The 25484-nt window shown below is 27.2% G+C and overlaps 2 protein-coding genes and 2 long non-coding RNA genes across 9 annotated transcripts; 1 reads left to right on the forward strand and 3 right to left on the reverse strand.

Moving 5' to 3' along the window:
- Positions 1–849: 849 nt before the first annotated feature.
- LOC114928931 (Protein tyrosine phosphatase 52F) lies at positions 850–24005 on the forward strand. 6 transcript variants are annotated; one of them, XM_085479937.1, is made up of 22 exons: positions 3021–3292; positions 5248–5684; positions 6398–6676; positions 7115–7396; positions 8183–8455; positions 9031–9357; positions 10107–10430; positions 11219–11569; positions 12640–12930; positions 13054–13257; positions 15054–15159; positions 19276–19502; positions 19615–19691; positions 20162–20296; positions 20392–20514; positions 20839–20987; positions 21361–21496; positions 21749–21998; positions 22848–22940; positions 23100–23159; positions 23246–23407; positions 23519–24004. In XM_085479937.1, the coding sequence occupies exons 2-22, from the start codon at positions 5261–5263 to the stop codon at positions 23524–23526; spliced, it is 4281 nt and encodes a 1426-aa protein (XP_085336063.1). In that variant the 5' UTR covers positions 3021–3292; positions 5248–5260; the 3' UTR covers positions 23527–24004. The 6 variants fall into 6 exon arrangements, with proteins under 6 accessions (XP_085336062.1, XP_085336063.1, XP_085336060.1 ...); XM_029300293.2 differs by having other exon boundaries at positions 3024–3292; positions 21749–21815; positions 21903–21998; positions 23246–24004; XM_085479936.1 differs by lacking the exon at positions 3021–3292 and adding an exon at positions 850–927 and having other exon boundaries at positions 23246–24005.
- On the reverse strand, positions 13639–15779 carry LOC114928933 (uncharacterized). Its single transcript, XR_003819175.2, has 3 exons — positions 15644–15779; positions 15468–15565; positions 13639–15195 (listed from the first exon to the last, which is right to left on the reverse strand). It is a non-coding gene; the product is annotated as an uncharacterized LOC114928933 (long non-coding RNA).
- LOC146724423 (uncharacterized) lies at positions 16578–16913 on the reverse strand. Its single transcript, XR_014924082.1, has 2 exons — positions 16847–16913; positions 16578–16785 (listed from the first exon to the last, which is right to left on the reverse strand). It is a non-coding gene; the product is annotated as an uncharacterized LOC146724423 (long non-coding RNA).
- On the reverse strand, positions 23142–25396 carry Dim1 (thioredoxin-like protein Dim1). Its single transcript, XM_029300298.2, has 3 exons — positions 25016–25396; positions 24684–24820; positions 23142–24346 (listed from the first exon to the last, which is right to left on the reverse strand). Exons 1-3 carry the CDS (start codon positions 25091–25093, stop codon positions 24133–24135), a joined length of 429 nt encoding a protein of 142 aa, XP_029156131.1. The 5' UTR covers positions 25094–25396; the 3' UTR covers positions 23142–24132.
- Between the last annotated feature and the right edge of the window lie 88 nt (positions 25397–25484).

Consider the following 25484-nt stretch of genomic DNA (forward strand, 5'->3'; position numbering starts at 1 on the left):
TATTTTTGTTATATTTATAAAAAAATACATATTATTGTTTACGAAATAATTAGTAAACAATAGCCTTCAATGCAGGATGATAAATAAGACCTATGTATTTATTGACATTTTTTATTCAGAAATATTTCGAAAACAATCTCAAAGTTTCTTACTCGTTCTGAATCATTCTGTATTACATATATAAAATGTAATAAATATATGAAATTATAAAACTTGATTCTTTATTGATGTCATATTGAATGATAACGTCAGGAGTAGAAAATTAAATATTTTTCTTGTTAGACTTTAAAGAAAGACAAGAGATTAACGATAACATATCTTATATTTATCTTCAAAAATTTTCAATAAATCAAAAAATAAATTCTTTTCTATTTATTCATATAACCTATTTGCTTTTATTTAACAACTATTATTTCTTTTTGTTAAAATTTTTGAATATAGTATGTTATATAAGCAAGAGCCTACATGCACATCTACCATACAAAAAAAAAACATAAAGAAACCGGATCTTGGATCCGGATGCCTCTTTAGGGACTTGCTTTCGTGTAAATCGCATGTATGTGTGTGCGTGGGTCCTAGTCCTGCTGAGAGAGATCCCCATAGGTATATGAGAGCAGACGCACCATAGGGCCAAGCTATTTTCAACGATCTTTGTGGGGGTAGTCTGGTGGCTGGTCGCTGTGCCTTGAAAAAGCACATGGTTTCGAGTTCCGCTTCGTAAGCAGATACCAGCGAAGCCGTGGACCCGCATTTAGCGGTTCAATTCCCGTCGCATTTTTTTCTCTCTTCATATATGCAATCCTTGCAAATTTTTGTTCCTACTACCGATTACGCGCGTTTATCGGTTTATTTATTCTCGATTTCTGCTCGGTGTTCCTCGTCGTTCCTCAACCTTGGAAATTGGAATGCCTGGAGTAAAGTATTCAGGTAAGTTTCAGGCGAATATATATTATATGTATACATATATATATGTATATATTTGTTTTTAAGAATAAAAGCTATAAATTGCCTGAAAACTTAAGAAATTATTTCGATATATCTCTTATACATAAATAAGCTTTTATAAATAATATTTTATTTATATAAGTACGAATAAATAAATAGGATAATTAGTGATTATATAATATGTTTAATTTTAAGGATTTATTTATATGTGTACATATTTATTATACATATTATATTTATTTATATGTGTACATATTTATTATACATATTATATTTATTTATATGTGTACATATTTATTATACATATTATATTATATGATTGTCGATTTAAGATATTGATTTAAAGTAATATTTATATATATATATATATAAATTATAATATTAAATTATAAATATAAATTATAATAATAATTAATATCAATTAAATTATAATATTAATAAATATACATATAAATTAAATATATGGATGAAAATTATAAAATATTTTTTATATAAAGATTGTTTTAGAGATATGACTAAAATTTATTTTTCATTCAATTTTAGTTAAATTATACTTTAATCAAAATTTTTCTTCTAAACTTTATTGCTATATCAATATACTTAATATTCGTGTTATATGTATAAAAAAGTGAAGATTTTTCTCGATATTATTGCATAAAAAATTAAGTCTGCTCTTTCACAATCACAAAATTATTATTCTATAATTTAAGAACAAATTTTTAAATGTATCTATAAACATACATAAAAACATAGTAGCAAAACAGAAACAATTTAATTGAGAATAATATACGATAGCGATACGATATGATATGACACATGCACATAAACATATACATATATACATATACACGCACATTTTTTCTCTCTCGTATAGATATGATTTATTGATATACAGAAGCCTAGGTTTTATTTCCGATAAAATAGTCTCTTTCCGTAATATATGTGATAAGCAGAAATAACTTGGAGCTACTTTATATATCGTCTTATATATTATTTTATATTTTTTATTTTACTTTATATTATTTATATTTTATATGTATATTATATATATTTTATTTTATATTTTTTATTTTATTTTATATTTTATATATATATATATATATATAATATATAATATATATAATATATAATATATATATATAATATATAAAATATAAAATAAAATATAAAATATAAAATAATATATATATATATATATATATATATATATATATATTATTTTATATTTTTTATTTTATTTTATATTTTATATATTATATATATTTTATTTTTTATTTTTTTTACGCGAATCGAAGTAGATATAAAATCTGCAACAGTTTGCATATTACTATCGAGGTAAGAAAATTTTTGTGCAAGTTTGATGAGTTAGATCTAATTGTTATTTCAAGTATTAATTAAAGATTTTTGCAAAATATTCGCTAATAAATAAATATTTTTAAAATTGAAATTAATGCAAAGAAATTTTTGAAATTTTTTGAATCATCAGGAATTAATTATCGATTTGTGAACTCTGCAATGCAATTAATTTTTATTCAAATAAAAAGATCATGTAAATGAAAATTCAAGTTTTTTTTAATAAATAATGAGAGATAAAATCATGGTGCAAAAAATATTATCATTCTCCATTTTTTTTATACTATCACAACAAGTTTTATTATATTTTTTATTATATTTTATTATATATGTATTATAATATTATATTTATAATATCAAGAGCTTTTAAAGTCTTATATTTATATTATATTATATTAACTATAATATGTATAATAATATATATAATATATATTATATATATATTATTATTATTATATTATTATACATTATCACTTTTAGAATAAAATAAGTGCACGATTGCGAGGTTGGAAGAGTTCGCGGAATCGGATATTAATCATCGCGATACGCGGGATTATCGGTGAAAAATCGGCGGAAAAATCTCGATTGTGTCTACTCGCCATTTTCGCGCCATTTTTAATTTAATAAGAAGAGGGAGATTTTAAAGTACAAAATAGAATTCCCCCGTCGCGGGGGATCACAGATGATGGACGGTTGCGCGGCGCTTGATATTTGATTACTAAAGTGGCCAGAAAAGAGTGCACTCTCGTTCCGAGAGTGGACTCTATCCCGTTATCAGTGATATCAACTGCTAGAAAGAGAGAGAGAGAGAAAGAGAGAGAGGGTGTCCATAACCGGGCGGAAGGCTCTGTCAAGCTTCAGTCGGGCAATGATTATCGAAAGCGTCAACAACGACGAAAGAGAGAGAGATGACGAGTTAAACTCCGATGCGTGTTTTCCATACATTTTTTATTATCAACGACGAGAGGGATTCGCAGACGTCCGATGATATCGCGTGCGTAAATTTTTATCTGTACCACGATCGATGATGCACAATAAAAAGTGCTTGGTTCCACGCTTCTTCGTCCAAAAATGGTGAAAAGAAAAAAACGCGTGTATTAATCGATACCGGAAGAATATATATAGAGTGTCTTGCAGTGTCTTTCAGTGATAATAATAATAATATGTACTATTTTACAGTCAGAAATTATTTTAAATCAGATTAAGTGAAATTATTTTAAACAGATAAAGTGTGTTTTTTAAATCGATTTTTAATGCCGCAAACTAAATTTTACTTGCATGTCAGATTTTCAAAATAATTGAGATTTAATGTGTAAAATGTGGCTTTTTTGCAATTTTTGAGATTTTTTTGTAAAAAAGATTAAAAACTCTGATCAAATATCACATAAATATATATAGTATATTATTCCTCTCCTATAAAAGGCATTTTTTCTATTTCAATATTTTACATTTTAGCAACATATGTGTTATAAAAAAATAAAGCTGGGAATTACTTTTATATGGGGATTATTCTTGAAGAAAAAAGATTTTTTTGGAGCAAAAAATGTTTTTTCCAAAATTGATTTTATTTAAAAAAATTTATTTGTTTCGAAAAATTCAAGGTGGGCAATTAAAAATGAGACATCCTATATATAAATATATACATTTAGTGGAATTTATCAATTATAAGTTACACTATGTTAGTTTTTGCATGTCAAACCTTTATTATTGCGAAAATGACGTGTTTATGAAAAATTAACATCATTTTTAAAATATTCAAAAATCTATAAAAAAAAACACCTTGTCTGGTTTAAAATAATGACAAAAAATATTTTTTTGTGACCTAGTGTAATTCTTCAACGTCGAATTAATGATTAATAATTAAATGAATTAATAATTAATATAATTAATATAATTAATATAATATATTGCCTGTTTGACACTCTCAATTTATATTTATATAATATAATATAATTAATATAATTATAATAATTGAATTAATAAATAAAATAATATTATATAATGCGATATACAGATTTTTTAGTCGATTTGTTGATTCTTCTTATTGAAAAAATATCAATCTTTTTTTTAGTTTTCAATATTTCTTGTGAACTATAGTGTAGTTCTTATGAATTCTTGGCAACTTTAATTCGAATTTTTTTAATTATATAAAATAATAATTTTATCGACTCGCTATAAATATACAGACATAAAATGTAGAGACGAAATGTAGAGACACAATATCGTTTTTCTTGAAACAAGCTCGCGATAGGAAACATATATAACCGCGGCAAATCATAACCAAATCATTTCCGCTCTGTGTTAACTAAAATGCGTTTTATTTTAATGAAAATCTTCGGTTTAAAATATTGCGTTGCAAGTCCCGTTAGAAAAAAAAAATTATGTAGAATTTTTTACATGAAGATAACTAATAAATGTAAATATTAAATAAGAAATTATATAAAAATTGAAAATATTAATTTTTAGAAATTTTTTTTATTTTGAAGATATGTTTGATCTGAAAAATAATAATTAATACGATGTAAATCTTCGAAAGAAAAAAAGAGAAAAAGAAAGAGAAACTTTTTTAAACTTTCATGAACAACAATAAATACAATAAAAGGAAGCAATTTTTTATTAATGATTAAACAGAATTTTTATTGTTTCTTTTATCTCGATTTGATAATTAGTATTATAAAAATAAATTGAAAATAATAAATTGATATATATGTATATTATATAATATATATAACTTTTTTATTTTATTAAAGCAAATATAATAATTTGATATAATATAATGTGATAGATTAATTGTTGCAAAATATTACGCATGTTTTAATAAAAAACAGTTTTACATATGTATACTATATATGCATATCGATTTATTTTTATCGATAATCAAATCAAGATAAGAAAAAATCAATAATTTTCCGTCATAACAATTGATATATTATTCTCTTCTACTTGCAGCATTCAATAAAATATGACCCTTGAAAAATTCTGGGTATCATCATTTATTATCACTCTTTGCATATTTCGCAATGATGGTGCGTCATCTACATCACAGGATGAGACAACGATGTCGGTCTTCGAATCGAATTATGATTCTGGATCGACGAAAAACAGTCTCTTAAACTATGATTCTGCTGAATCTGTGAAAAATTTTATCAGTTTTGAGAATGACGACTTTGAAGTTACGAAGACCAAAAATTATGAATTTATTACTGCGAATTTTTTCATCGAATCTACCACCGAACTGACAACTAATTCCCAGCCAAACACCGATGATTCTTCATCGCCTTCAACAATCGATCAAACTACGCAATCGAAGTCTACTACTACTATCGACGATGTGACTTCTACGGATAACAACACGATTTGCCTAAATTGGCTAGAAAACACAAGTGGTAAAGAAAAATGTTTAATATCATTAAAGTTTTTTTTTTATATAAAACTATATATAAAAGCACTTATGTGTGTGTGTGTGAAAGAAATATATTCAATATTTTGATGGATTAACATTCAAATTTGGATGTTATTCATCATATTAAGAGTCAATCTCAAAATCAAATTTAAACGTTAACACTCAACTTTGACGATTAACACTCAAATTTAAAGGTATATTATTCATCTAAGAATAAATCCCAAAACCATACACGTTAACACTCAACGCTTTGATAAAAAACACTCAACCTACGTCCAAAATTGAGTGTTAATCGTGAAAGTTGAGCATATTTTTATATTTAAATTTGATTGTACGCATTGACCAAGAGATTTGATAAGTTGTAGATTTAATCCTTAACGATAGCAGGTATAGATATAGGGATTAACACTTATATGATGAGTAGGTTAGAAGTTGACTCTTATCGGTGGAGAAATATTGAGAACATCCATATATATGCAATAGATTCGAGTTTAGTCTCATTTGAGAGTTATTATTTTTAGGATTAACCATCAATTGAAGGTCAACCATCAATTAATCATTATTTGAAGATTAACCTTCAATTGTTGGTCTGGAAATCACACCCAACTTTATTGATTTTTTTAAATTATATTTTACGCAAAATATTTTATCGTGAGATCATCTTGATTGCTTATATTTGTATCTTATAATTGGTAGATATAAATAAGGAGATACTTGATTTGAAGATAAACGATACAAGTACAGAATGGATCGCTCTCTCGTGGGAATCCCCGTGCAACGATGCGACAATCATTCCGATAATGTATCATATCGAGAGATGCAAAGGCAAAAATTGTAAGGAGACAAATGAAACTGATACATGGCACAACGCCACTGATCTCGATCCATGTACATTGTATAAGTTTAAGGTCAAAATTCTTACGGATTTCTGGGAATCTGAAGGAATCAATTTATCAGCAACAACAAAACACACTAGTAAGTCTAGAATCACAATTCATATATTGATAATAATATTACAAAAATATTTTTTTTATTATTTTAACCAGACAAGGTGTTTCTTATAGATTTTTGGATACTTGATGCCACAAGCCAATTTTTACCAGAATCTTAATTCTTTTGGAAATCTGACGTACATGTAGTGAAATTTGGTTTGGCCAAAAATTTATAAGAAACATTGTATAAGTCAGTGTAATTATTAAAATTAAATTAATTAAATTAAACAAAGATCGATCAATATACTAGTTTTGAGACTTTCGTGGCCATTGGAATCATTAATGTAAAAGGCTTCCGGTGCAAACTGCAACGTTTGCGAAACGTTGGCATTACGCTGTTCAACCATGTGGCATCCAACCGGAAGCCTTTTTCATCGATGGTCAATCAATATATTCTTCTTAATTTTTTTTTACTTTTCAGTTCCCGAAATCGGAGATGTACTCGAGCTAAGTGTACAAAACGTCAGTGTTAACATTGTCCAATTAACTTGGCAACCGCCCGCGGTGCACGAAACATGCATATCTAATTACTTGATTACACAGTGCGACAGTGAAAAATCTTGCAACGAGACCGTGGTCTTCACCACGAATTATACCGCCGACAACCTTGAACCGTGCACGCGATACCACTTCACTGTCAAAACGGTAACGCAAACTGTGCAATCCGCCGGAGTGAACCAGACTGCGAAAACAGCTTCACCGAGTAAGTAACAAAAATTGCTTCTCCGAAAACAGATCAGGAGGAGTGATAGCATCCCTAATATAGCACAACATATCCGAAAGATATTCAGAGGATATCTAGAGGACATCCTCAGGATGTTCTCTGAACGTCTTCGGGATATGTGTGCTGTTAGGGATGTTGTTCTTTGTGAAAAGTTCATTTACAAATTAATTTTACAGTCAATTTCTTTTTTTAGAGAAATTATTTATGATAAGATAAACTTTTTCAAACTTAACCCCTTACACAGAAAATACTCAACTTTGGGTTTGTTAATCATAAAAAGAAAAAAAACACCAAAAAGATCCTCAAAGTTGGGTATGATTTCGAGATCGTTAATTGAAAATTAATCTTCAAATGATGATTAATTGGTGATTAATTTTGAAAAAGCAACTTCAAAAATAAGAACCCTCAAATAAGATAAACTTTTTAACTTACTAAACTTTAATGTACATTCAAATTTAAGTGTTAATACTTAAATTTGAGTGTATTAATCTTTAACATTTAAACTTGAATGTTAATCATCAAAGTTGAATGTATTTTTTCATAATTGCAAGTTATGCACTCCGATGAGTTAATTCGGGCAGCCCCTTTTTTTTATATTCTTTACCATTTTGTTAGAAGAAAAAATTATATGTTAGGAATTAAACATTGAACAAGTTTTGAATTAAAATTTATATCAATTTATAGCACTTTGCACATTTATTTTTTTCCAATTCCAAAATTATACAATTAAAATTTGAACAAATTTGATACTTTGCCAATTTGCAGAACTATTAGGGCCACGAGATTTGAAGATAGAGCCTGGAAATTTTTCACTTCACGTCTCCTGGAAACCACCAAAGTTCGACGCACTTTGTCTAAAACATTATCATGTAACCATATTTTCTAAGAAATTTAACTTTCACGAAAATACCACGGAAACAAGTATACAAATTGGGGACTTAAACGCTTGCGCGACGTACGAAGTGTACATCAACACTGTGAATGAAGACGACATTGATGGGGAAACGGCGAAGAAAAGTGGTACCACACGTGAATCCAGTAAGAACATTTTTTTGAACATTTATATTTATATGACATTTATATTTATATTTTGTATATGTAATATTCCTTAACAGCACACATATCCCGAAGACGTTCAGAGAACATCCTGAGGATATTCGAATGTCCTCTGGATATCCTTGGAATATTCTCTGAATATCTTTTGGATGTGTTGTGCTATTAGAGATTCTATATACATATCTCAGACTTGTCGTAAACATTATCAATGGCAGATTTCTGGAATTATATTTGGAGACTACTTTTTCCTCAGCGAAAATGTCGAAATGAGAGGCTATTTTTTACATGTTCCCAATATTTGCTCTCATGTATCTTTGCAACTAAGACTTAAATTAAAATTCTATTAAAGTAAATTTGAAATTAATTGAAGAATATGATCTTATATAATATCGCTCGAAAATTATTGGTATCTCAACATTTTCACTGAGAAAAAATTGTCTCCAAATAATTCCAGAATGTTTTTTTTTCTATACATATATTGTTCTAATATTTGTTCTAATATAAGATCAGTTTTATATAATATCAAAATATTATTATTCTCAATGTATACATTTTAGAAACAAATCCACCAGTGCATAAAGGCTTACCGATCACGAACGCGAATAACATATCGATGATCTGGATGATCGAGAAGGAGAACAACAATCTGTGCACATTGGACACGATAATAACTTCATGTAATTATACAGGAAGCAATGGGAGCGGCTATAACCCTATAACCCATAGTCTATCTATAACGAAGATCGATTCAGATACAGTCGTAATAAATACAACTGTGGCGAACTTGAGTCCCTTTACAAGTTATACTTGCAGCGCGTGTACCGTTAATACCGCGGGATGCAGCGACTCCAGCGATGAAATCAATGCTACGACGTTAGAAAGTGGTGAGCATATATGCACATAATTACCTAACAAGAAAAAGTTGAGCAAGTTAGGAAAGTCAAAAAATTCTGGAATTTTGTGTACAAGTGGCTTTTTGCTTTTTTCTCGGTATATCTCGAAAATTATTTAAAATATCAAAAAATATTTTAGACAAAGGTTTTATAGCAAAAACATTTCTATTTAACCATGTTAATAAAATTAAAAAAAAAATAATTTTTAGGGATTAATAATTTTGAAAAATCTCGAAAATTATTCAAGATATTAAAAATGTTTTAGACAAAAGTTTTATAGTAAAAACATCTCTATTTACCCACGTTAATAAAATTTTGAAAAAATAATTTTGGGGGATTAATAATTTTGAAAAATACGTTAATAAAATTTTAATTTTGGAAATTAATTTTGAAAAGTTATTTTTTTTAAAACGGAAGCATTCCTTGTTGAATTCCAACAAGGAATGCTTTGATATGTCGAGATAGATCGTTGTTTTTTGACTGATATCACTGCTATTCTAAAGTTTGTCACTGAAGATGGTTAAATAATAACCGAAACGTTTGACAATTGATTGCTGTTATTACTTTATTACTACTTTACACTAAGATCGTGTACGTGCTCTTTGCCCATCTGTTACTCTTTAATTATTTTTCAATATCTTGAATAATTTTCGAGATATGTCGAGAAAAGTAAAAAAGTAATTAGTTATATGTAATTTTTTTAAATTTAACATCAATGTAAGTCAAAATTACAATTTCAGTGCCATCTTCGCCTGAATTTACGTTCGACAATGTTACCGACTCGCAGTTCACTTTGAATTGGGAATTACCGGAGTATTTGCCTGGTAATTTGGAAGAGTTTGAGATAGTGATAACTGATTGGAAAGCGCTTTATCCGATTCCGAATTGGTGCGTTCGCGAAGAACCAAAAAGGCCCATTAAACGAAACGTAAGCGGCAGCATATTTGATTATACTTATTTCGAAGCAAAAGCATACACAAATTATACCATATGCATGAGGGCAAGAACAGGAGCTGGATGGAGCGATTGTGGCCGTCCTCAAATTATTAAAACAAGTAGCATAGGTATATTTTATTTTTATCTTTTTACTTCGTAACATATAAATTATATATTATTAAGTCTTTTAAAATACTAATTGTAAGTTAATATTTCTCTTTTTATTCCTTCGAAAAAGGTGAAAATTAGATTTTTGTTTTTCTTTTCTAAAATTTTGAACAAGTTATAAAAAATGAAATTTGGTGAATATTTTTTACTAATAAAAAGAATTTATTCATATTAATTTTTTTAATAATATTAATTTTTGAATAATAATTAAATTTAATAATAATTAAAAATTAATATCAATAAATTCTTTTTATTAGTAGAAAATGTTAACGCGGTCTCTACGCACATACATCCGCGCTTTTATAGCCTTTCTAATTTTCAGTTATTTATTAATTTTCTAAATTTTCCTAAAAAGGGATCAAACTAGCTACCCTTATATTCAATTTTTAATTAGAACTTTTTAATGGACTGAAATACAAACATTTAAAAATATTTTTTATTTTTTTTCGTAAAAATACATAATTTTTAAGAAAAAAATCCATTATTAAAATGCATTAATATTTTATATCTGCTATTTAATTTAATATATAAAATCTTATTTATACTTTTTTTGTTATAAAAATTTGGCACAAATAACATAAATAATTTGAGACAAATAAATAATTGTAGACAAACTGTATCGAGAAAATATTTATACAATTGCGTATAACAAGTATTTAATAATTTCAAATTTATGAACATTACATCTCTCTCTCTCCCCTTTCTTGAGTGTTTTAAATATATATGCATGTGTAATCGTATTATTTAGTTTCAGAAGCAATCTCGAAATTCAATTCCTCTTCTATCATTATTAAAGAGAGTTCGCACAACAGCAACGTGTTGGATACAATTGTAACGTGGGGTCTGCCGTGTTCTTTAAACGGTGAACTCGAATTCTTTAATGTTTCGGTTTACGGTATCCGTTCCGGAGAGGAATATCTGCCTCATTCCTTTTATAGAAAGCACAAATGCGCGGAGTACATTGATAACGATTATATGTGCTCGATAAATCTCAACGAACTGAAAGGGGAATATAATTACACCTTCACGATATCCACCAAAGTTAAGGGTATCGATACTCTCAAGTCAACGAATTTAAGCAAGCCGTATCCTGCCGGCAGTATGTATTTATGTATAATGCACGCAATCTGATGATTCTCTTTTTTATTCTACCAATTTTATCGTATATTGTGTCACTATTGGATAAAAAATATAAAGAAGCAAAGAAGATATGAAGTAACTATAAAAAAGATATGAAGTAATCTCAAATTTTTTTATACATCTTCTTTATACATTTTCTATACATCTTTATCATATTTCAAAAAGATGTAATATTACTTCACATTTTATTCTTTTTATATACATTTTTATTATAATTATCTTCTTATAAATAAGATCCTAAAAGAAGATTTAATAACATCAAAATTATATACAATATTAAGAAGATATGAAGTAATATCACATCTTCTTGAAGTATGAAAAAATATAAAGATGTATAAAGAATATATAAAAAGGATACGTAATAGTATATTGTGTATCAAGTGCGGAAAGTTGACAATTGGTCACGAGTGCGGGGGATGGACGCACGAGCCGAAGGCGAGTGCGACCACCCCACACGAGTGAACAATTGTCAATCCGCACGTGATACACATACTATTTTGTATTACAAGTGCAGGCAAAGTGGCTTTGTGCGCGTTTTCTGTGCGCGAGGTGGCCGATCGCACGCCGCCATGCCATCTTGTGGCGGCACGGGAAATCGGCCGCTTTCCGCACAGAAAACACGCACACAAAGTGCCACTTTGCCTGCACGTGTAATACAAAAAGGATTTGATTGCTTCACATTATCTTTATGGTTTATATGTGATTGCTTCATATCTTCTTTTTACACATATTTTTGATTCTTTTTTATCTTATATCTATAATTATCTCTTTTATTCATAAAAAGATTATTACATAAAAATGTATATAAAAAAAGAAAATATAAAGTAATCTAAAATGATATGATTACTTCATATCTTCTTTTTATACATATTTTTGATATAATTATCTCATTATTAATAAAGAAGATTATTACATAAAAATATGTATAAGTAGAAGATATGGAGTAATCTTCTAAAAAGATATGATTACTTCATATCTTCTTTATACTTGTTTATACACATTTTTTGTGATTCTTTTTATATGTTTTAGTACCACCGCAACCCGACGATGAGTACATCAAATCAATCACCATAGATCCGTATAAGATGCGCAGATCCACAACTACGGCTGCTGTCTTACTACCCCTATTCCCTGATACCAACGGAGATATCAAGTATTACGCCATCATGGTATCGGAGAAGGGATACAATAATGTTCAATCGAACACGAGATTCGATGTGAAAAATAAGTTCTGGCCCAATGTGTCTTCTTGGGAGGAAGCGATGATAAGAGATTTCTCCATAACGTATCAAGCGACGTGGCCGCAGTGGGATTCTTATCGTAGGTGATACGTTTACATAGATGGATATAGAACGATAGATAACTTAAAAAGTTGGAATAGAGAAAGAAACAATTTCAACGTATCACACGTATATATACATCATCGTTAAATATTTTTTCCAGTGAGCCACATCGTTGATTACGGTCACATAAAAGCCATCAAGTATACGATCGGTGAGGACACCGATTGTAAGGAAGTTTCGGCAAATACGAACAGGCAATTGTATTGTAATGGACCTCTCAAACCGGACACGTGGTATCACGTTAGAATGAGGGCGTTTACTTATGGTGGTTACACCGATTCCGACGTGTTTCAAATAAAAACGAGTGAGTATATCTATATCTTCAATATAATAATCTTCTTCATGTCTTGTAGTTTTTATTTATACATAAAAAATGTGTATAAAAAGAAGGTATGAAGTGATTATAGTTTCTTAAAAGATATCTTTTTTTTATACATTTTTTAATGTAATTATCTTTTTATGAATACAGCTACAAGATTATTACATCACAAAAATGTGTATAAAAAGAAGATATATGAAGTAATAATCTTTTTAGAAGGTTACACGTTATATCTTCTTTTTATACACATTTTTTTATGTAACAATCTTCTTTATTAATAAAAAAATAAATACATAAAAAATGTGCATACAAAGAAAATATGAATAGTAATCTTTTTAGAAGATTACTTTATATCTTCCTCTTTTATTCATATTTTTGATGTAATTATCTTTTTATGAATAAAAGAGATAATTATAGGGAAGACCGAGGACAAAAATAACAACGTTATGAAAGTAACAAGTCTTCTGTGAGTCTACACAACGTGTTGAATAATTTATATTAGGACAGTAAATGAGTATATTCCGATCCTATTTCCTCTCAATTAGTCGTTGTAGAATAATCGCGCTGGTTCCACATGCAAGATCGGAATTTATGTATGTACATTACTCACGAAAATATTTCTTATTTTAGTTTTCTTGTCTCTGTCTAATTAAAGTGTATAATATTGATGTAATTATTTGCTGATGCATTCTTCTAAAATGTATTTATAAATTTCTGTAATTGATTTCGATAAGTCTTGCGTCGTTTTTAGATTGTAATAATTTTATTTCAAAAAATGTGTCCGGGGACAAAAGTAACAATATTTGTACCACAGGATATTCTTAAATAAAATTGTGATATGGAGCAGATATTGATATCTTGATCTTTTTTGTATAGTAGGTAAACTTATTTAGAGTTAAAAAGTTATAAAACTGCTCTGTGAATTTAATTATAATAATTTTATTGCATAATAAAGAACATTTAAGTTTTTCAAAGAAGATAATAATAATTAATTGTTTTATTTTTTTATTTTTATTATAAAAATTACTTAATATTTAATAAATAATTGTATTTTTATTTTATATTCTAAAATAAGATCTAATGCTTCTATTTTTATACTGTGTTACTTTCGTCCTAGGCCCCCAGGATGAAAGTAACAATAAATGCACTTGTGGAAAGTTAAAGTAGCTTTTTAAATACCTATTATTCGAAGATGAAACATAGGTATAATAATAGACCAATAAATGGAGTATCTTAAGATATAATCTGATTATTTATGATATATCTCTAAAGGTAATTGATAACTGATTTAAAATGCAAAAAAAATGTTACTTTTGTCCTCGGTCTCCCCTAGATACAAGATAAAAAAATAATAAAAAATGCGTATAAAAAGAAGATATGAAGCAATCATATAGATCATAAAAAATATGTGAAGTAATCAAATCCTTTTTCTATATCTTCTTTATACATCTTTATTTTTCTTCATACTTCAAGAAGATGTGATATTACTTATTAAATCTTTTCAACTGGCTGCACTAGTTCAGAGTTTAGCTTTTTTTACTTTAGATTGAAAGGAAAAAGATAAACTCTGACCCAGAAAGCAAACATATACGTCATTTTTATTTTTATATAATGACATCAGTTTTTGCTATTTGGGGAACTAATAATGCAGCCAATTCAGCTGAAAAGGCGACAGACATGTAATTTTGAATCTATCGATTTTAATCTCGCTCGTGTTGTTATCTAACAGAAATTTCCTATTATTTTGTATTTCTTATATTACTTATATTTTGCAATATTAGACGCGGAGCTGAATGTCGCTCTTGTGGTCGGGGCCGTCTTCGGCATCCTCTTCGTCGGGATACTGGTGACGATGATGTTGCTCGTGCGAAAATGCTCGCCGTACATGTAAGTTGGAACTTTTACGATTATCTATCGCCTTGTCTAGTGTATCAAAATCATTAAAAGTGATGATCAACTAGTACATAAAAATGTATATAAAAAGAAGGTATGCAGTAATTATAGCTTTTTAGAAGATTATAACTTCTTTTTGTACATTTTTTTATGTAATTATCTTTTTATGAATAAAGACTACATAAAAAATGTGTGTAAAAAGATGTATGAAGTATAATCATATTTAGAAGATTACTTCATATTTTCTTTTTATACACATTTTTTATGTAAGCATTTTTTTTTATTAATAAGAAAATAATTACATCAAAAATGTGTTATCTCGATTAAACGCGATGTCTTCAATCGATGATATCTTCATCTCGAGGTGCACCAAGCTTCACCTTACCGGGAAAAATCCTTTCTACAAGTGCATTACATAGTAACAAAAATAAGATAAGATAAAAATTGCAACTATGCAATAAACATCGATATATATTACATTAGGATATGAAATTAAAATCACACGTCGCGGACAGCGATGCGCCACGTGATAATCCTGATGAAGCGCACCGCGGACAGGTACAACGTTTATGAACAATGATCAATATTTATTCTATGACTCACAGAAGAGAACTATATAGCGTGAGCAAGGTCGCTCGATGTGCACACACGTCTGTATCGTAAGCACACACTAAGATATATACACATAGCGATCTTGTGTGTTTGTGCGCGCTTGTCAGTGCTCGACGAGGTGTCTGTCGCGAACTATCGCGAGTTTCGAACTTATTTCGTATCTCGGAGCGTATATTTTTATCATGGATATTTTTAAGCACGCGTGCGAGAGAGACGCATAGCGAATACAATAGAGAGATTGTAGACTATTATAGTGCGTGTTCGCTGTGAAACAAAAAAATTGCCCGACAGGGAATAATTCGGCTATGATTTCGACCTTCTATAGAATCGACTCGGTGTACTCGTTTCTAGCCAAGTGCGTATGTTCGTTGCGTAAGTTTTTATTATTATTATTTCCTCCTACTATACTACTACTATGAATGGACCGCTATCTGTCCTATCTTTGTAAGAGAAGATATGCATATAATTATGCGTCTTTAAAGTTCATCATTACTTCGATGACCTTTGCTGAAGTCTTAACGAAGACATTGATCCCATTCAACGTGATTACTCTTCTAATCTCTACCCAGATAGCCACAGTAATTATTATGACATCAAAATGCATCATTTTGATGGCAAATGATGCATTTTGAATGCATTTGATCAAAATGATGTCATAATAATTACTGTGGCTATCTGGGTATTACTTTACATATAAGTGCGCACGCGTGTCTCTATATTATACACATTTCATATAATTTTATACATATATTATTGTAATTAAAAGAAATAAATATTGTAGGCCAACTAAACGAGCAAAATTACATAAGATATAAAGATTTATTAATAATTAAATTCTCATTCCATTAAAGAAACAATATACAACGTAAACGTTTCGACTGCACTACAGTCTTCTTCAATACATAAAACTCAAATATTAAAATACAAAGTTAACGATTCTTCGCTGATGAACAATGGATGAGTAAGACGATTGGTCTGAGATTCCAAGTTTTGCGACATTTAATCATGCTGTGGAGATTTTACGCAAATTAATTAATATCAGAGAAAATTGAAAAATCTTTCAACTTACATTATCGTTTTAACAAGTTCTTCTTCTCGAAATTTCAAGTGTGTGTTGTAAAATCTAAATAACAAATGTCAAGGTAGAGCGTGATGTATATATTTAATACCAATGTTTTTCTAAACTATGATTCAGCTAATTTTCTAAGTATGTCAAAATAACTACTGTCTAGCAATTCAGTGTCTCTGTTTAAATTAATTCCATTTTTCTGTTCTTTAATATGAATCATTTCAGATATTAGCCTTTTATGGTAATTCTTTTCATGATCCATAATCTTAGTGTTATCCCAGTCAAATGTATGCTGTTCATTTAGAATGTGTTCCGTGACAACCGAATGCTTAGCAGAGTCTAATTTAATATTATTTTTATGTTCTTTAAGTCTCGTTCCTAACTGTCTTTTTGTTTATCCGACATATGTGGCGTCACAATCATTGCAATTCAATCTATAACTAACATTAGAATTCTTGGGACAATCGTTTCTGTCCTTTTGAACCTTTATAAAGTCATTCAATTTTTTAATGCAACGATATCCCACCAATATGTCAGGTCTTTTTATTGCTGAAGCGACTTTATCAGAAATTGATTCTATATATGGTATGACAAAATATTTAATGTTTGTATTTGTGGTATTGGTATCGATTATATTGTTGGTATTAGACTTGCTAAATTTCTTCGTTGAAAGATGTTTCAATCTGCGTTTTATTTCTATAAAAATTAAGTCAAGAGGATAACCATTGGATAGCAAAATATTAATAGCTTTCTCTATATTTTTTTTGTGAAATTGAAGATGTGATAGCAATATAGCTCTATCTACCAAGCTATAAATTGTTCCTAATTTATGACAAGTCGGATGATTTGAAAAAAATGAGAGTAATCTACCTGAGAATATCTTTTTATGATACCAATCTAAATAAATTTTATTATCTTTGATCATTATGTCTAAAAAGCTTATACATCGATTATCCTCTTTTTCTAATGTAAATTTTAGTCGATCGTTATAATTGTTGAATTCATTCAAAACGTATGTAATATTGTCAACGGAAGTGTATAAAATAATATCATCTACATAACGGAAATAGAAAGTCAGTTCGCAATTTAAATTACCAATTACCAATGTTTCCAAGTCCTGCATGACTATATCGGCAATGATCGGAGAAAGTGGGGAGCCCATAGGAGTCCCATAAATTTGTTTGTAAGTTATGTTATTGAAAGTAAAAAATGTAGAAGTTAATATAAATTTTATCATACTTATGAAGTCATTTTTGGGAATCTTTGTGTGTGACTCTATAAAATGCCATCTACTATTAATACCGTTTAATGCAAGATCTACGGAGACATTAGTAAATAATGAAACAACATCCAATTAAATTATTGTGTCGGAATATTTTAGTGTTGTTCCTGATAGAATGTTGCATAAATCAAAATTGTTATTTACAAAACTGTCAGCTCTAGGAAGGCTATCTTTTAAATTTTATGAAAAAAGGAAGCAATGTTATATAAAGAAGTATTTATTGAGAAGACTATTAATCTGAAAGGAATATTTTCCTTATGGACTTTGGGAAGCCTATAGGCTTTGGGGAGAAGGGAATCGCTAGAAAATAAATAATAATATTCCTTCTTATTGACGATATCTTTTTTCAACGATTTTTTTTAAATTATTAAGTTCTTTTTCTATTTTAGATGACGGGTTATTTTTAACTATGATATAAGTAGAATCATCTTTTAAAAGACTCTCAACTTTCTTTATCTAATGCGACTGTAATACTGCCTTTATCTGCTCTAGTAAATAAAATGTTGGGGTTTGATTACAGAATTTAATTGTGTCTTTGTGCATGAGCAGTAATTTTTCTTGTGTGTACGTTTTTTGTCATTATTTTTAAATATTATATATATATCATATATTATTGTGTTTTATATTATATAATTTTATATATGTTTTATATTATTTTATATATTTTTTTATTATATGTTTTTTTATCTATATATATACATCAATAGTTATATCCATATATATGTATATGTATATGTATATTATGTCTCATCGTGATTTTTTTATTACGCATTTATCGTTATTTATAAATATATTTAGCAAGAGATATTTACGTAATATTTTTTAATGATAAAATAAATAAAATAATTAATTGATTGTATTAATTGATTTTTTAAAATAATTAATATAAAAAATTACATAATAATTATTAATATAATAATATTATATTAAAAAATTAAAATAAATAATAAAATAAATTTAAAACTTTTTTTTAATTAAAGAAAAATTTTTTACAATTTCCTAAAGCATATATAAATACGATGTAAACAAACTTTTTTACAAAAAAAATTAATATTAAAATTTTTTTTTTATAAAAAAAAGCTAATAAAAAAGTTTTTTACATAGTTTATATGCTTTATAAAAATTCGCAATCTCTTTTTTATTTCAGAGTATTGCGAAGATTCTTGCATTCCGACATGCCCGGTTCGCCAGTGCCCGCCCCGTTCACCAGAAAGAAATTTATCAGCCATTGTCAACAACTAGTTGACAATCCTGGAAAATTGAGCAATGAATTTCGACTGCTTCAGACTCTCAGCGTCGATTTGCAGATGCCTACCAACACCGCTTGCTTGCAGGCTAATCGAAAAAAAAATCGCTACTCTGACATTTTACCCTGTACGAATACTCTGATGTTCATTTTATTTCGCGCACACACATATACACATCTACACATACATGCACGCGTACACACACTTGTATCTAGATTAAATGTGATTCATACTTTCAGATGATTTCTCAAGAGTAAAGCTGGAAATGATAGATAATGATCCTAATACAGATTATATTAATGCATCATTCATTAGGGTAAGTATTTTACATCACGTTACATACACACATGATTTATATATACATGTGATAACATTATAGTTTATAAAAAAAAATTTTTTCCATTATTTTAAATCATACTTGATATTAAAATAAAAAATATAAAAAAATCACATAATATTTTAATAAAAACAAATTGTAAATATATATTCGACATATATATATATATATATATATATATATATATATTTAATTTTACTCTTATTTAGCACTTAAGAAATATATATATATATATATATATATTTCTTAAGTGCTAAATAAGAGTAAAATTAAAAAAGATATTATAATTTTTTTAAAAATTTTCTGAATTTCTATAAAATTCTCTGAATTTCAATAAAATTTCATGATATAAATCCTGCATTTTTCAAGATAAAAAACATCTCCCGATTTTATTCTATTTATATTTATAATAATGTAAATATATTTATTACATCTTATGTACATTTTAGGGATTTTCGGGTGAGGACGAATATATAGCTTGTCAAGGTCCGAAGGAGGAAACCACTTATGACTTTTGGAGGATGATCGATCAATACAATATTAATATTATAGTTATGCTAACACAATTGATCGAGAAAGGCAAAGTAAATTTTCTGATATACCTAATAATATATAATTAACATTTAATATATTAACGTTATTTTTATCACGTATTGATCCTATTCTTTTTACTTCTTAGGAAAAATGTCATCAATATTATCCAGCGATTAGGGAAACCTTTCGATATGAGAACATGACGATACGATGTACAAGCGAATTAGATTTCAGAACTCACACTCAAAGAACACTTATATTACAAAAGGTTTTTAATTTTTTGAATAATTAATTTATAATATATAATTAATAATTTAATTAATTATATTAATAAACTTATTTAATAAATTTATTTAATAAGTTTAAAAATAATAAAATTAATTAATAATTGAATTAAATTAAATATTGTTTAATAAATTTATTAATAATTAAATTAAATATTGTTTAATAAATTTATTAATAATTAAATTAAATATATTTATATATATTTATAATATATTTTTAATAGAAATGTTTTTATGGGACAAAATATATATATATATATATATATATATATATATATATATATATAATACAAATAATAAAATTGCAGGAAAATAAAAAAAGAAATATCACTCACTTGCACTTTAAAGATTGGCCTGATCATGATGTTCCGGAAGATTTCGATGCGATGATCAATTTTTGTCAAATTATGCGCCGCAATATTAGCAGCAACAAGGATTACATTGTTGTTCACTGCAGGTAATAAATAAATATAATAAAGATAATTAGACATATATAATTAATAATTATAATAAATAAATAAGTGCACATTACTTTAGAGGGGTAAAGGGTACCGAGGAATTCATATTTCAAATATGAGATTGTTCCTCAATGTCTTAGCAATGTCTAATCAAATATATTTCATGGCTCGTACAGCGACTCTTATAGATTTTAGTTATGATTAATAAGATATATTAATAGTATCTCTGCATAATATTTTAGAGTCCTTTTCATCAAAATAAATCAAACTTTTATTTTAAAACACCTTACTTAAAGAACTAATGTTGCTTTATACATTAATCACTGTTCTAAATTATTATGTTTAATAATTAAAAGTATTATTATCCTACAGCGCAGGCATCGGTAGAACAGGAACGTTAATAGCGATAGATATTCTTCTGCAACATCTTAGAGATAACAGAAAGTTAGATGTCTTCGGAACTGTATATAGACTGCGACATCATAGAATAAATATGGTGCAAAGAGAAGTAAGTATAAATTATATCGGTCTAAAGAAATATTTATAGCTCCTAAATTAATGAAATTTTTAAAAAAGTTGAAAAATCGACATTCTTGTTGAGAAAAACATTTTAGTTTTACATTTTATGTAACTAATCATCTATTTTTATAGCTATAGTCTATTTTTTGTCAAGTTCTTGAAGCACAATTTCTGTATATTAATAATATTTCTATATAGACTTTTGTATAATACAAAAGTTACATTATTTTCATATTTTCAGAGTCAATATGCTTATATATATAATTGTATAAAGCAAGTACTCAAGAATCCCTATTTCTTAAAAACTTGTAAGTATCTTTATTTATATGCTACCCTCTCTAGTTTTAAAAGTTTTAAATATAATAAAAACTCGCATGATATTGCACTCCTTTTAGATAAACCACCACCGGTTGATCCAGTATACGAGAACATCTCTAAGGTCAAAGATACAACGAATTCAGATATAAATCTAGTCAACAATCTTGAAATATGTACGTAATGAAATATACTTTGTATTTTCTACATAACAGATTGGATATTACTCTTATATTATTAGTAGTGTAAGAAAGCATGTTTTAGTAGTATAATCTATCTATAATAATTCATCTATTTTGTACTACAGAATGAGAGTCTCTTCTTCCAACTATATCTAACACATGATGAGGTAGGAACAAATGCTTGGATCTCTTTCCGCTTTGTTTTCATCCTTTTCATCTGGATTGCTTTCCTTCATTTAAATCCATCATCTGTCAGTTTTATCTCTTAACTAATATTCTCTCTGTTCAACACAATCATTGCTTTTTTGCATGTGACTTGAGATAATAACTTTTTAACACAAGGTTTATCTTGATCATTCATTGTTATATTAATATAGTATAGTAAAATATACTATAATATATAGTATATAATATATGTATATATTATCCAGATAGCAAGTGTATGTCATTTTAACGTCATTATGTGTCAAATTGACGTTATTTTGATGTTTAATGACACCAGTTTGATACTTGGATAATATATATAGTATATAATATATAGTATAATATATATAATTTATAGTTTGGTACACTTATGTGATATAGATTTCTATTAAAATCAACTGATATTTTTGGAAATATACATTGAACAAATTTTATTTATACATCTTTCTAAAAAAAAATCTTTTAAATTCTAATAAAAAAACTCATTTTTTAAAATCGAAATTCTATATTGCAAAACTACTCGTATATTTTTTATTATATTGCATTAGATCTTATATATTTATAAATTTTATTAATATTATTATTTAATTATAATATATATTGCATCATTATAAAATTGTGCACATTTATTTGTTTCAGTAAAAAAGCACAATAGTTCTGTATCTATGGAATCTCTGGAATCACTCTACAATCTCTTTCCTTGGTCAACGAGATTCCAAAAAAGAAATAGCGGTAAGATTGGAACAAAGTCTCACGAATCTAAACTGTTATATGTCATATTGAATATTAAATTAATGGCGAGAAAAAAAAGAGAATGCAATATACGACTGTTCAATACCATCCGTTGTAAATATATTATTTATATATCATTCCGTATAACTTTGCTTTAAGGTTTGAGACAATACAAATCAATGGGTTCCATAAATGTAAAAACCCAACAAATTTCTATAGGTCAGTAGGACATAGATTATTTATATATCAAAATTATTTTTGTAAAAGAGAAAAAAAATAATTGTACTGATAAATGCTATCTTTAGGAAAATCCCGAACTTTGGATTGTGTCGTTTATAAATCACTGAATAATTCATCATATGAATTAGATAGAGAAAGTATAAAACAGGAGAATTCTCCGTTATTGTTAACTTGTTCAAGATCAGCTCAAGATGTACTTGGTGATAGCACGCAATATACAATGGACAGTAAGCATTGTCATATCATTTTGTTGAAATTTATATTTATGTATTGCATGAATTGTGCGTTATATATTTTCCTTGCACAACAGTGATTTATGAAATCTATATTTTTTGCAGACATGTGAAAGAGATGATTAAGTTGTATAATTTACATACATTAAATTATAATCACAGAAAATACGTAGATATATATATTCGATTGGATTATAAACCAATTATATGTAAATAGACCATATATTAACAAAATTAATAGGAATACTTAGGATAGAATTAATGTTACTTTGAACATTCTTTACAAATAATCACAATTCTGTGCAAGCATTCCCATATATTCATGTATATGTATAAACAAAATGTATTATATAATACTATATTTAATGCTTACTAGCATTATATCGTACATATTATCTTAAATAATCTCTAGTCCAGTTAAAATTGGAGTAATTGAAATATTTTATAAAGATAATTAGAAAATCTTTGAAAATATAATCCATAAGAATTGTATATACATTTCTACAGCTTATAAAGATCATATATTTTATACACGCATTTATACTTATATTTAAGATACGCATAACACATACAATTACGATATGAAGAAATGTAATACATTGTTTATTCAATTAAATTTATTAAATTGTGAAAATTAATAAATGTATTTTTATTTTAAGCAAATATAAATATTAATATGTTTCGTCAATAATAACATCAAAATATTACCTCTAAATAAATTAATATCGATACTTAGTAGAATAATCTTTAGGTGAAACTACCAAACCTCGACCTTTTCTAGCACCTCGATATACAGTTTCAATGATATCAATCATTTCTTGTTTATCTTCTAACGTCCAGTTTATTTTGTTATTGTTTCCAGTGCCTAAATCTATCATGATGTGTTTGTTTCTGAAGAAAAACATTACTGTACATGGATCGTACAGTTCATACCTATAAAAAATGTTATATTATGAATTATACATTACACTATTATATCATTATTATTCATTATTATTACAATTCATTTTGATTAGCATTAATTAATTAATATAATCTTGTTTCTTTAATTATTCTAAATTACTTTTTTCTTTAATTATTCTTATTTTTTTTTTGTTTTTATTCTAATTTTTTTTTATTTAATTCAAAATACTTTAAATATAATAATTTAAGTAATATTTTATATTACTTATAGACGTTATTTATATTTCAAATAACTAATACATTATAAATTAGTTATAATTCTTGCTTTACATAATGAATTTTTTATCAGCGATAAATTCATACATACATTTTATTAAAATCCGGCACTTTTGTAATGTCGACCAAATAAATGACAGCAAAGTTCTTAACTTTCTCTGCGATATTATAGAGCACTTCATCCATTTTCATACACATTGGATCCCAATCGTGTCCAAAGCGAATAACCTAAAAAAATGTAATTTTATTTATTTCATCAATATTTGTATTTTTTAAATATTATATATATTTTAAATGTTTTTCAATTTTACAAGCGTGCAAATTCTTGGAATAATAATCCCGTTGCAAAATTTCTCTATTTCTCTGTTGAGAAAACATAATTAAAAAAAAAAAAAAAAAAATATTGACTTTAGAAAAACTCACCACGACTCTATCTTCCTCAGACAGGATGGCTTGATCGACTTGATAGCCGTTTTCCAAATGTGATAGCATGTAAGACATGTTGAAAGATATATAAAATTCAAGAGTATCCGAGTATAAAAGTTGAAATTTGGTAACTGCAAAATTATCCAATGTTGTTTTACTTTACACCTTTAAAAATTATAGTTATTACAAATTGTAATAAAGGAAAGAAAAAGAATCCTCCTCTTCTTGTTCTTAATTAACACTTGATGAATAATAAGTTTCGCTCAAACTGCCAAAACCTTTGACTATATAAGTATATAGTCAAAGGACAAAATAGGTGATGAAGTACTTTTTTGACAAAGTTTGAAAACATTCAATTAATCATACAGACAAGAATATCATGATATGACACTTCTATGTGAAAAATCAAACTGTATTTCTGCGCCATCTGGACGATAGACGGATTTTTCTAAAACTAAAATGATTA

The sequence above is a fragment of the Nylanderia fulva genome, unplaced genomic scaffold, assembly GCF_048542155.1.
Source record: "Nylanderia fulva isolate GAGA-0341 unplaced genomic scaffold, ASM4854215v1 Scaffold133, whole genome shotgun sequence".
NCBI classification, from domain to species: domain Eukaryota; kingdom Metazoa; phylum Arthropoda; class Insecta; order Hymenoptera; family Formicidae; genus Nylanderia; species Nylanderia fulva.